Here is a 14,211-nt window from a genome sequence, read left to right as displayed (position 1 = left end):
ATAGGACATCACTATGGATACCATGCATATTGAAGAGATGATAAAGGAATACTATGAATAACTCTGTACCCAGAGATTTGATAACTTGGATGAAACAGAACAGTTCCTTGAAAGACATAATCTACCAAAACTCATAAAGAAGGCCAGGTGTGGTGGCACATGCTTGTAATCCCTGCACTTGGGAGGCTGAGGCAGGAGGATCCTTGCGAGTTTGAGACCACCCTGGGCTACAAAGTGAGCTCTAGGCTAGCCTGAACTGCATAGTGAGACGCTGCCTCAAAAGGACAAAAAATAAAATAAAAAAACGTAAGGAAAGAAATAGAATAAGAGATGTATAGATATAGAAATGATATAGTATTCTGGATGTTCATGGAAGGCTGAAGATGTCATCACACACACCCCAAGATACAATGTTCTCAAGACAGATCTACGACTCATCAGGGCTAGTTTAAGGAGAGCTCCATCTTCAGAACAGTCCTGAAGTCTTGACAGAAATCTAGAATCTCCAAAATCTCCTACCCTTTAACCTTGCTCCCGAAGAACCCCATCTATGAAAATTACACGTGTAATAATGGGAGATGAGGTTGAATAAGAAGAGCTGAGGATCGTGGAAGACAGCTGTCACCCTAACTCTGTCAGATGCATGATCTCAGGAGACCAGTAACACCTTTCTATACATCAGTAAACAGATGGAATGTGTTTACAAAGAAAAATAGAAAATCTGACTAGGCCTATGTCTATTAAAGAAATTGACTCAATTACCTTTACCAAGCAGGAAACACCAGACTGACAAGGATTCACTGGTGAGTTCTACCAAATATTTCAAAAAGAAATGGTACTAACCCTCTGTAATCTCTTTCAAAGGACTGAAGCAGAGGGACTACTTCCTACTCTTCTCTTCCAGTGCCCCAATACCAAAACTAGACGTGTTTAGGAGAATAAAACAATCTCTTCTCATCAACATAGATGCAAAAATCCTCAAAAAAAAAAAACAATTAGCAAGCTGAATCCAATAAAGTGCTAAAAGATTTAAGTACCATAACTAGGTGGGATTTATCTTAGGTAGGCAGGACTGGTCAGCATTTGAGAATCAATTAATCTATCACATCAACAGGCTAAAGAAGACAAATCACATAATCATAGCAATAGATGCAGAAAAGCGTTTAACAAGCTCCAATACCAACTCATGAAAAAAAAATCTCAGCAAACTAGGAATAAAAGGGAACTTCCTGTACTTGGTAGAAAAACATCTGCATGAACCCTAGAGCTAACATTTTACTTAATGGTGAGAAACTAGAAGCTTTCCTTCTCAGAGTAGGAACAAGGATAGGATGTTCCCTGCGTCTCTCACTTTCTTTCACTTTTTTTTTTTTTTTTTTTTTTTTTTTGTTTTTTTTTTTTTTTTTTTGAGGTGGGGTCATGCTGGCCAGGCCTTGAACCTGCAATCTCCTGCCTCAGCCTCCCAAGTGCTTGGATTACAGGTGTGCGCTGAGGTGCCCAGCTTTGCCCCACTCCTTTCCAATATCATATTGGAAGTCTTTCCTAATGTAATACAAAAGAAAAACAATTAATGATACAGATTGGGAAGAAATGGAACTTTGTTTGCAGATGACAATCATCCACATAGAGACTCCAAAAGAACTGACACTCTCCTGGAACTAATAAGCAATAATAGCAAGATTGCAGCAGGGTTAAAGACAAAAATCAATTGCTCTCCTATATACAGGCAATGAACAAGTGGCAGTTTAAATTAAAAACACAACACCATTTACATTAGCATTAACAAAATTAAATACTTAGGTTCAAACCTAATAAACTATGCATCACATTTATGAGGTAAACCGCAAAACTCCGGTGAAAAGAATCAAAGAACTGAAAGAGAGCTTACCTCATTAGTTTGTTTGTGTTTACCTTCCTGTGTTTCCTGTTGTCCGGTGTCCTCAAACAGGTTTTCCAAAATCTTGACACGGGGCTGGGGATTTAGCTCAGCGGCACAGCACCTGCCTGGAAAGTGTGAGGTCGGGAGTTCAATTCCTGGTACCGGGAAAAAAAAAAACAAAAAAAAAACCCAAAATCTTGACACGCTTTCTGTTTACTGTGACAAATAAAATATAATCGTAGTTACTCTACCATGGCCAAAGTGGAGATCATAAATCTTAATGCTTCACAATTTGCACCTTTATTTTGAGGTTATTTTTTACCGTTTTTCAAGCGTAAATGTTCTGTAAAAATTTTAAATTAAATTAAATGTAAGTATTCATTATGAATTATCTGAATATTATTTCTGATAGAATGGTGTGGTTTTGCCAAGCTAGCCATAACTGTATTCTGTCTTTCAAGAGGATTCAAATGGATACACACCGAAGTACTGCGTAATGACCTGAGCTTTACTCCGCGTCCCAGACTCTAGTATCCAGCCTTGCTTTCATCCCAAAAGCAAGCATTTTGTTTGTAAACATATGCTATTATATTTTAAAGAGGTATCCCTTCCTGAGATCTGGTCTTGCCCCAAGTATAAATATTTTAGAGAACAAGCTTGATTTTGTCCCTGGAAGTCACGAATCCCTGAACTTTAACCATTACTGATAGAAAATGGAACATTAGGACTAGAGAACTTTTTTAAAAATTATGGCGTAATGCACAGTACCCATCAAGAAAAAGGGTAGCATGTGAAATTATTGATGCCTCTGTGAAAATTGTTTGGTTTTTCTTCTTTTCAGTTGGATTTTACACCTACAGTTTTGATAGGAATTTGATTTTCCACGGGGGAAGAATGACCTAAGGAAGGCTCCCTACAAAAGCAGAGAGGGGTGGGAGGGAGAAGGACTTCGCTGACCATCAAGGAAAGCCCCAAGGAAGAGCCGGACAGGAGCACAGCAGTGACACTACTGCGACACCACTGCTGCAAAACACTCGCCTCCCTTCAAAATTGCGATCTTTCTTCCCTTCCGTTACTTTTCACCTCTTCAGGCCTTGCAGCTGGGATGATGTGAAAATTGTGTCTATATAGAAAAAGGGTAGCTATAGAAATAGGGCTTTTAAATCTGAACAACTAATTTGAAGACAACAATATGCAATATAACAACCGTTGGCGAACTCCTACCATCTTGTCTAGTGAAACTCTGTATCATTTCTAATTTTTTTTTTAATTTTTTATTCCCTTCAGTGGTTTGATCAACCGTGCATTCTCACATCTGGTAATCTGAGCAACTTCCTTGAAGATAACAATATGTGATATAACAGCCACTGTTAATTCCTGTCATTTCGTTCTGAAACCCTGCATCCTTTTTATTGTTTTTGCTTTGTTTTGTTTTTGTCTGTGTTGTTGGTATTTTGCTCTTGTTCCTTTTTTTAATTATTCTCTTTAAAATAAAAGAAATAAGGCTTTTAAAGTAGCTCATGCTAATTTAGTTTTATGTATGGAAAAGAAATGTACACTCAGTGCCACCCTCAGAGTAAAAGTACAGTGTATTCAGAAAATGTTTTAGGGGCAATTTGCACGATAAGTTAAGTATGAATTTTCAGCCATTCTAAACCAGAGTTTTTAGTTTAAGAGATGTTCAGAAATGTGGGCAAAAATGACTTACTTTCAAATAAACAGTAGAAACTTTAAAGGTTGACACTTTCATTTCTTCAGTTACTCTCATCAGTCTCCGAAGTGCTAAGGCTATTGCGTTTAGCTGTTAGCAAGTTGTAGAGGTGTTTAAATGTTACAAAGTAGACTCATTTCAAGTTCTTTTTCTTTTTTTTTTTCCCCCCGGTACCGGGAATCGAACTCAGGACATTGCGCTTGCCAGACAGGCGCTGTGCCACTGAGCTAAATCCCCAGCCCCTCATGTTAAGTTCAACATTGGTCATTTCAAGTGGGCCCTAAAGCTTTCCGTAACCCTGGGACCACTCATTTCCCAGTCCTCCCCTTTCCGGCCCACACGGTTACTTCCTTCTGCTCCCTGCGCACACCCACCAGCAGCCTCACACAGCAGCCTGTCACTCTCACACACAGCCAGTGACTCATTCCTGCTGCTCCTTGGAGAACACAGAAGCAAACAGAATGTCTCTCCACTGTTCCTGGGGACCCTTTGCCTGCATTCCTCAGCAAAGGCCATCTCCTGCACTGGTGCTGAAGATCCCGCCTTGTATTCCTCTGCTCCGGCTGTCAGAACAGAACACCCCAGACTGGGTGGCTGGAACAACAGAAGTGTATACTCACAGTTCTGGAGGTTCAGAGGCAGAAGTCAAAGTGGCGTTGGGTTGCTTCCCAGGAAGGCCTCTTGCAGACTTGAGGATGGCCTTTTTTCTGTGTGCGCGCAAAAGCAGAAGAGAGGGAAGGACAGACGGAGGGGTGGAGGGAAAAAGGAGAGAGAGGGATCTGGTATCTTTTCCTCCCCTTATAATAACCCCAGTCCTTCTGAGTTAGGCTGACCCTGTGACCTCAGCTAACCTTAATTATATCTCTAAAGGACCTGTCTCCTAATACAGCCACATTGAAGGTCAGGGCTCCAACCTATGAATGGGTGGTGGGGGTTTACTCCATGATACATGTCCTTCATTCAAAGGCCTGTGTTCAGTAAATCTCTAGCACTATTTATTGTTACCTCTCTACTGTTAAATCCCAAGAACCTACAGACATGCGATGAGTCCTCTGATCTTACCAAACAAAAACAAAGCAAAAACACAGCAAAGCAGACCAGCCCTCCATTGCCCACTTCTCCTGCAACCCCCACCCCTACTCTCCTCCCCTTCCTGATAAAATTCTAAGCAATCTATAGTCTATTCTACTCCACGGCTCCCTTCTCTTTGTCTTGAACCCCTGCCCTGTCCAGCGTTCACCTCTCCTAGTGCATCAGAATTTATTTCATCTTTGTCCCCATGTTACCAGACCCGTGCGGCCATGGGTAGTCTGTCTTTCTGCGGCCTGTCCGTCGTATCTGGCGCAGTGCACCGGCCCCTGGCCACAGTCCTTCACATGGCTCAGGACTCCGTGTCATACCCGATCTCTCTGGCTGTTACGCCTGTAACTTCCCTCCTCATTTCCCCAGCTCTGAGCGTGTGTAGGCCCAGGGCTTCGTATACCTAAGTCTCTTGTTTTGCTGCACACCTAGTGTGGGGAATCTCATCTGGTTTCAGGCATAAATACTGCTGGCCTTGGAGTTTATACTTCTAATCTCCATTTCTCCCCTAAACCCAACACTTTAGTACCCACAAACCTCTGCAATGGATGTTTCACAGCTATCTCTGGACTTGATGTATCCAAAAGTGATCTTCCTCCCAAAACGTTTTCCACCCCCAGTTTTCCCATGGCAGGCAGGGGCAGCCTCATTTTTCTGGCTGCTTAGGACAGAACTCCCAAAGTCCTTCTGAACTCATGTCTTCCTATCATGCTGCACACCCAGTCCGTTCCACTTTCAAGTTTTTCTCAAAATCTGAGCGGTTCTCCCCACCTTCTCTGTTGCCGTCCTGGGTGATTTACAGTAGCCTAACTGGCTTCTTTCCTTGAATCTTACCCCCCAAACGCTAGAATGATCCTATTGGCACCTAAGTCTTGAGTATGTGCTTCTTCTGTAATGAAACCCTTCGTTGTCTCCCCATTTACTCACATTAAAAGCCAAATTCTTACCGAGCTGCCTCCTCCTTCCTCAGAATGTGTCTTTTCTGAGGGAGTCATTACTCACTGATCCAACCACACTGCTGTCTGCACTATCCATGCATGCCTGTGCCTCAGGGCCTTTGCACTGACTGTTCTTCTGCCTGGAATGTATTTCCCTTGAGTGTATTTCATAACTTCTTCCCCTTCTACAGGTTTTTGTTCATATCTAACCCTCTCAAGATCTCAGTCTTTCAAAGTGCAAACATTTTCGTGGAGAACGGGAGTCTAGAGGCCTTCTAGAACTTGTATATTTTGAAAAATTATAAAATACCCACTGCTTTTCATTACTTCCTATCTTCTGTGCCTGCTTTATCTTTATGGCAATCACGCCATGCAAAATATTACTTTTGGAAATTATTTTTCACTCTCTTGGCTAGAAGTTCTGGAAAGGCAGAAAGAGATCTTTGTCTGTTTTGTTCAGTATTATTATCCAAGAGTGGATGAGTGGATTGGACATTTAGCTGTAAAGAAACTGGTTAGGTTTGTGAAATTCCAGTGCTGGCTGCCACAGCTCCTGTAGAGTGGCTGCATCAGAGACTGAGGCCTTCCCACACTAACTCGCACCTCTGATGCCAAGTGCTTCAGGGAAAAGTAATCTTTATGACATTGTTTTTAGATTTTCTAGTGGGTAAATATTTTTAAAATACTAAGAACAGCGCTTGGCACATGGTAAGAGCTCTGTAAGAGTTTATTTTAAAAGCAACAAATACTTCATCAAGCATTTTGTGATAAATAACATTGACGGAATGTGAACCAAGACCAAAAAACCTCAAGAGGTTGAGAGTGGCCCTAACTTCATAATGGAGAGTGGCCTTATTCATCACAGAGCTGGAGTGGGGTCTGACAGCTTACTTTAAAAAATAGCAGTAGTTACATGCCCTCTTTACTCTGGAAAAAGCAAAACTACCCTGTGTTCATTGAGATTATAGACGTGGAGGTTTATGGGACAAATTCTGAAGAATTGCTTTGAAACTTAAGTTCATGAGACACATGTTTATGGAAGGATTACTTCAGGGGGGTGGGCTTAGGTGATGGAAAAGGAAGAGGGTTGTAAGATATAATTTCCCTCGTTAGGCAAACATTAATGCAGCAAGCCCTGTGTCAGGAGCCACAGCTGCCTTCTAGGATCTCACAGTCGAGTGGGAGCGACAGAAAGTTAGCCAGCAATTACCAGTTCAGCCTTCGCGCTGCATACCATAGCCCGGAGAGGGCCGCCTCCTCGGCCCGCGGTGCTGTCCGAATGAAGAAAGCATTTGCTGCCAGTTTAATAGAATGGACAGGACTTGCCTGTTTATCTCCACTGCCTGAGGAACTCCCATTAAAATGGAAGAAATCCAATTGAAAATGACACGAAAAATGATTTTTTAACCTTGGGTGAACATTAGAAATAGCTTCCAAGATTTTTTAAACTGCAGCGCCTGGACTGTACCTTAGATGAATGACATCAGAACCTCAAGATGGGACCCAGGCATCAATATTTTTACAGTATAATTTTCACAAAGGGAACAAGCAGGGAGACAATAGTGCATACACAAAATCACCAGCCTTTTTGACCTTGAGAAGAATCTTCGCCTGAGATGGACTTAGCGGATCTCAGTCTTCCAAAGCGCAAACATTTTCTCAGAGAATGGGAGTCTAGAGGATGCCGGTTAGGAACTGCAAGATCCTTCCAGTTGGGTTAGGGAGTAGGAAGGACAGGGCGTGGGGAACCGGGGGATGAGGGTGGAAGTCTGCGTAAGGAGCAGTCAGAAGGTACAGCTAATCCTACGGCTGCCCTCTCCCTTGCCCCACGTTTGCCCTCTGGAAAAGTGGCCTGAGACAGGGACTTGGGCATGGCTGAGGACAGAAATGAAGACAGGCTTTGGCGCCCTTCCGAAAGCACCGGAGCCAGACCCTTGCCAACAGGCAGTACATTGGAGGACGTGGCGGTGGGCACGCTGGCCCAAGAAGAAAGCCCCAGCAGGGCCTGGCACGGGAGAGGCCAGGCGCCCTTGTGCCACCCTGTGGGGACCTCCTCCACCCACAGCCCGTACACATCCAAGCACATTCTGGTCAGCTTTAGATGGCCTCCCTTTGAACTAGAAAGGACAGCGAAATGATAAGGAAAGAAGCTAAACTGAAAGACAAAGACCAAAACAGGCTGTCAAATATAAAAAGAACAGAAAAAAATACACACTAGTAAGCAGAAAAAATTTTGTATGACATTAATAACCTCATAAGGAGGGCCAGGCATAATGGGAATACCTATAATCCCAGCACTCCCAGAGGCTGAGGCAGGTAGATCTCAAATTCAACCCTAGCCTGGGTAGTTTAGTTGCTTAGCAAGACCTTGCACCAAATTAATTAGTTACTATAATCCATAAAAGGACTGAGGGTATAGCTCATTGCAAATGTCCTGGGCTCAATCCCTGGCACCAGGAAAAAAATAGCTAGGAATGGTGACACACACCTATAATCCCAGCACTCTGGGAAGCTGAGGCAGGACGATTTTAAGTTTGAGCCCAGCCTGCACAATTTAGTAACTTAATGAGACCTTATTTCAACACAAAAAGTGAAAAGGGCTGAGGATGCACCACAGTGTGGCAGTGTGAAGACCCTGAGTTTAATCCCCGGTATTGAAAAAAATCTCTCAGGAGGAATAAAGCATATGCGTTCTGCTCTGTGGGGCAGCCGTTCTGCGCTGTGCTCTACCTGCAGGGGTACCGTGCACTGCAGCCAGGCCATGTGTGACGGGCCGAGTCGGGGCTCTCTTCCAAGCTGTGTGATGCTGGCAGGTTGCATAACCTCTCTGTGCCTCAGGTTTTTTTCATTTGTAAAAATGAGGGTGTGTGTGACGCTGTTCAGAGAACAAAAAAGGATCCTTTAGAAATTATGAATATAGGAGAAGAATTTTTTTTAAGATCCAGTAGAAAGTTTCAAAGTAAAACCTGAAGAAACCCTAAGGGAAACAAAAAGGACAAAGGAATGGAAAGTAGAGACAAAAAGATAACAGGCACCTGCCTGGCAAGCGCAAGATCCTGAGTTCAATCCCCGGTACCAAGAAAGAAAGAAAAAAGGAAAGAACGTGAACCGAAAAGGTACAACTATCAGAGAGCGGGTGAGGGAAGGCTGACAGATGCAAGGCAGTTATGAGACCAGTGACCGAACTTCTCCCAGAGATGAAGGACAGAAGCCCCCGTGATGGACACAAAAAGGCCTCTTCTGGCGCAGGTCTCTGAGCCCTTCCTGTGCACAAAGGGGAGAGTGAAGATCCCAAGCACTTCCAAAGAGCAGAAAGCGGGTCACAGCCAAAGGATCGGAACTTGAGTGACAGGAAATACGTTCCAAGCAAGTAGACTTGTTTGGGAAAAGTCGCCCCTGTTTGGGGACATACAATTGCTTTATTTAGATTATACTTGCCACTTCAAAAGATAGCTGTGTGAGGCAGAGCGAGGGCTCAACTCTGCTGAGTGACTCTAAAATGCTCATATCTGCCTTTGCCCAGAAGCACCCAGTTCTTTTATTTTTAAACCAAAATGAAAGCTTGTTAAATTTATCACACTCTTTTCCTCCTTCGCCTCTAATTTCCCGTCCTCTCTTTCTCGAAGTTTCTCCTGCCCTCTGCTTCTCCTTTCTTCTCCTTCCTTTACCTGCTGTGACTCTTTCTATTTCTGCCTCTCTCCTCGCTTTCTCTTTCTATCCACAGAAGTCTTGTGTTTGTCTAATAATTGGCAGGAGAGATTTTTTTTTTTTCTGTTTAAGTGATGAATAGTTGGCACCAGATCAAAGACAAGCCCTGTGGTTTTCTGGCTGCCCCAGAAGGGCGGTGCTGCTGGCGGGTGTCCCAGCTGCCTAGTGATCGGCATGTGGAAGAGATACCAAGCTCACAGGTCACTCTGTGTGTGTTCGTGTCCGTGTGTTTTTCAGGCCAACAGCAAGCTGAAGGAGATCGAGAAGGAATACACCCAGAAGCTTGCCAAGTCTTCGCAGGTAAGAAGCAGCAAAAGCAACAGAAATGAATCGGACACATCAGAGCCTTTGGCTTCAGAATTAAATTCTTCTCTGTTTCTCATAGGAGTTAGTATATTTTTGATGGATGTATAAATAAATAAAATATGCTTTTTAATATTTCAGTCTTATTTTAAAAAATCAAGAAGAATTAGGAATATTGAACCATTTAAACAACACACACACACACACACACACACACACACACACACAAACTCAGATGTTGTAAAACCAGCCTGTGCATTTGAACAAGCCCAGACTGAAACCCATTTCACAGGGGCAGAAGATACGTTTGTGATATAAGCAGTTTGATACCATCTGGGCCTCCTTGCAGCATTCCACTTCGCTGCACCTAAAGGCTACTGAAGTACGTTGAGTCAACATACTTCAAGGTGACAATTCTGTGATTAAGTGGGCAGCTCAGCTGCTGACTTCTTTTGGGAGGAAGAAGAATTAAGCTCCCATATCTGTATCTTGTTGTCTGTGTTGTTCACTATAGTTTTGTTTACTGTGAGGAAGACCAATATTGGAATGCTTGTCTCTTGAAGTATGAGCTCAGAGTACTTTTTTCCGCATAAATAGTTATAATGTTGTCCAACAGTATCGTTTGGGGGACCTCAAGCATTCCTTAGTTGTGTGAATAATCCTAGAACAAACAAGGATGACTTATTTTCATTCTGCAGATGGATAAATTAAGCCATTTAGTTTTGTAAGCTTCACATCTCATGATTTTTAAATCTTAGTATCTTTATATGTAGTCAGTGGTATGTGGAGTAAGCTGAAATGTGTGTATCAGTTCATGTTAGCACATATTATGACCAACCACACCACAAAATAATAACAACACTTAACACTTATGGAACTAAGTCTGTTGATTCATTCAGTCTTCATTCACAGTAGCTCTAGGTTTGGAACTGTCATTCTTCCCATTTCTCCAGTGGAGAAAAGTGAGACTCAGAGAGATTAGATCACGGAAGTTCACAAATGACTAAGCCGCGAGTCAGCCTCGATCTGACTTCAAAGTGGAAATTCTGAACCTTGACATTGGAAGTCTGGCCCAACCCCTTACATTTTTTTATACATTAAACTTTGGCGATAGTTGTCAGGGAATGTCAATTCTATAACTATTTTTAAAATGTGCTTGTTATATCATTTTGATCCCACTAGGAAAGTTTAAACAGTTTGTCTAAATGAAGAGTCGTACATGTTTATATAAGAGATGGTTTCTTGGTGTTTTTTTTGTTTTTGTTTTTTTGGTTTTTTTCCAGTACTGGGGATCGAACTCATGACGTTGCGCTTGCCAGGCAGGCACTGTGCCGCTGAGGTAAATCCCCAGCCCTACGTAAGAGATGGTGATCACATAAATGTCCTTTTTAATCCACTGAAAAGACTCTTACAGTCAGAGGAAATCTTACTACTCCCAAAATTAAAGTTTAAACTACAAGATGAGAAATCTCCAGCTGGCACACATGTACATCCTTGCTTATTTTGCTCTATGTTCAATGGGAGAGTCAGGCTGAGAGTAAGATATAATAAGATAGCTAATAAAAATGCTTGAATAATGAGAGTGTAAATAGGACTACTTAAGTTTATCTGAAGGAATGCATGATTAGATGACATTAAAGCAAATTAAATGTAAGTTAGTAGAGAGAAAAGCCTAACCTTTGGAGTCCGCAGACCTGGCTTTGAATACCAGTCCTACCACTTACATGACCTTGAGCCACTTTACCTGCCCTCGTTGGAATTCGGTTTCTTCACTTTTCAAATTAGAGAGCAGTACTTACCTCACAAGGTAGTTTTAACTATTCAGTAAAACAGTGCTGAAGATGTGTTTAGTACACTACCTAGTACATACTAAAGCGGTTAGTAATTTTAGTAGCAGTACAAAAGTTGCAGTAGAGATAGGAAGGAAGGAGGGAAGAATTTTAAAAGGTTAGGAAGAAAGCAGAAATTATTCAAGAACTAATAAAATCTCTCTGCCAAATGTGAAGATGCATAGGGTTGCTATTTTCTTTCCCAGGTAGAGACATGAGGAGAAGGAGGTGTAAAAACAACCATAACAACTATCATACACTGTAACTATCATTTCGCAAATGGAAGGCTAGTACAAGATAAAAAATTCCTAAAAAGAGTACAGAAACATAATGAAAGCTAGGCTGTCCTCCTAAAAGGATGATAACCTTACATTGATAATATTTTGTTTCTGACTCCTGAATACCTATAAATATTTCTATGTATTATCTGTAGGTATTTATAACCTTTAAGGGGCATTTGCACAACATTAATCTATACTGCAAATCAGTTTTGAGAAACAGATTATTTTTACATGAACATTAACAAACAGAACCATGGATTGACTTTTTCTGCTTTTAAGTGCTAGTTTGCTGGAATCTCTTAACCCCTGTCTCATCCAACTGATGAGAATGCCAGAAGCAAACTTGTGCTCTATCAGTTTTTTTAAAAAATTCCTCTCTCAAAATAAAAAGGAATAAAATGAATGCACTAGTGATGCATGCATTGGCACTTAGGAAGGCATGAGGTCAAATTTGGAAAATACTTTAAATATTTCCCTCTTCCAAAGGAAGTTACTGAATCTTGAAGATTTTGCCACACCGTTCCGACCAGCAGACCATGTACTAAAGCCTGGGCACATCTGAGGACGGTGTCCCTCTGAGCTCCTCATCATCACCGTGAGGGCAATCTTTGCATCATCTGCGGACACACTCCCAGAAGTCATTCCCATCCCAATTGCACATTTGTTCGTTTCAGCTAATTATGTTAAACTTACCTTTTGATGCAGTTTCTCTACTTCCCTTAGTCACCTAGCAATCATTTTTCAAAGAAAGGTAATACCATTTTACAGGAACATGCGTAGTTGAAAATGTAGAAAGGACCAAAGCTGGGATGCCACCCAGAACCCACCCACTACTGAAAGATGTGGTTCTCCTGCTTCATGCTGGCTTCTCTGCCTGGTACAGGTTTTTACTCGGGCAGGAATATGCCCCATACTCCACTCTTCTCAACTTCATGTCACTCGCCAAAGGCCACCAAGAAAGACGGGCAGTGAGGAGCCACTGTCTCCCTTACTTGATGAGGGCTTTCAGCGTTCCGCTAACCTTCCTAAGTATTGCTCGGCTTATCCATTGCATTTTTAAACGTTTTAGAAAAATCTCAAGCTATACTACAATCTTAAAAACAATGGAATGAGTTAAAAATGAAATTTAACCTTTAGTATCTGTTCTTCTGAAGTCCTCACATAAGACTCCTAACATTTATGTAAAGTGTTTGTTACAGATATTACCATTATTATTTTCACAAGTTAAGTACACTATCAGTCCAAAATAGCTCTTGGGAGGCCAGGAATTTAGCTCAGCAGCACAACATCTGCCTGGCAACCACAAGTTCATGAGTTAAATTCCCAGTACTGGAAAAAAAAAAAAAAGCTCTTGGTTTGCCAAAATTACCAATAATTTTCGATACCTATATGAGAATGCTCTAATTCACTTTTTTCTCTGAAGCTAATAGGAGGTAAACATTTGGTTGAGTGGTGAAATTTTTTAATCAAAATTGGAAGATTTGTTTATGATTGTGTGTATTCACTTTCATTTTTCTCAGAAACTTTACATTACTATCGTGTGAAAAGGCTAGATTACCTCAATATACCTTTACAGGAGATGATTTTTTTCTCTTATTTACCATGATTATAGTCCAATTCCTTAAATGGAGTGCTGATCATATGCCTGCTCTAATATTGCTTCTGATACTCCTTATAATAATCTATTTTCTTATACTCTACATCCACAATGAACAAACCTAAAGATCCACACTTTGTTCCCTACCCAAGGCATATGTGTTAATCTGATTCCTATGACTATTTCCCAGTCTGCAAGTAAATATTAAATCTTGTTTTTGAAAAAAAAAAAAAAAAAGTCATTCTTATTTTTGCTGCCTCTCTGTTTGCAAATTGTCTAGCCAAGGTATTTTACCTGCAGTGTTTTGACATTCCCTTATGTCACCTTTAAAGTTTTAAAAATAGATTTCCAAATATGCTCTCATTATTTTCCCCATAGGAATCTCATTATTCCCCCAAAAAAGGTAAGGTTTCATTTTCCATGCAAAAGCAAGCATGCCCTCCTCAGAACATCCCGGACTTCTCTTGTAATTCTTTCCAAAATCTGCATTTACTTCTTTTTTGTGTACTATTGCCCTAATTTTCTGAAAATGAGAGCTGTACCTGTTTCAGGCCCTTGTGACCATTTAAAATACTCCCAAATATTTTTTTAACATCAGTCTTTGGTCAGTTATGCTAATCTCATTCCTAGGTTTTTTTTCTAGGGGAAAGATTATTTTGTACTTTAAGAATAGATTGCATGACTAGTTGGGGATATATGAATTTACATGTGATAAAAATTGTTTAGAACTAAACACACATGCTCTAGAATTACACCGACACCTACAGCATTATGGTTTATTCATTTTGAAACACTTAAATATTGTTATTTTGTCCTGTTTGGCTCTGTGTTCTTATAAAATATCAATCTTGAATTTATATTTTAGGCCAAAGAAGACTGGTTCTT

General features: G+C 41.1%; 1 protein-coding gene across 5 annotated transcripts in view; it reads left to right on the top strand.

Annotated features, from left to right (window-relative positions):
* The window catches only part of Cep112 (centrosomal protein 112kDa), a 517,700-nt gene that overhangs the window by 392,208 nt on the left and 111,281 nt on the right, over positions 1-14,211 (top strand). For all 5 annotated transcript variants that reach the window (XM_005402141.2, XM_005402139.2, XM_013503230.1 and 2 more), the window contains one exon: positions 9,554-9,616. In XM_005402141.2, coding sequence (XP_005402198.1) covers positions 9,554-9,616 — 63 coding nt within the window. The remainder of the gene's footprint in view (positions 1-9,553; positions 9,617-14,211) is intronic.

The sequence above is a fragment of the Chinchilla lanigera genome, unplaced genomic scaffold (assembly GCF_000276665.1).
Source record: "Chinchilla lanigera isolate Chin_1 unplaced genomic scaffold, ChiLan1.0 scaffold00077, whole genome shotgun sequence".
Classification (NCBI taxonomy): Eukaryota; Metazoa; Chordata; class Mammalia; order Rodentia; family Chinchillidae; genus Chinchilla; species Chinchilla lanigera.
This window is presented reverse-complemented; position numbering and strand designations above follow the sequence as displayed.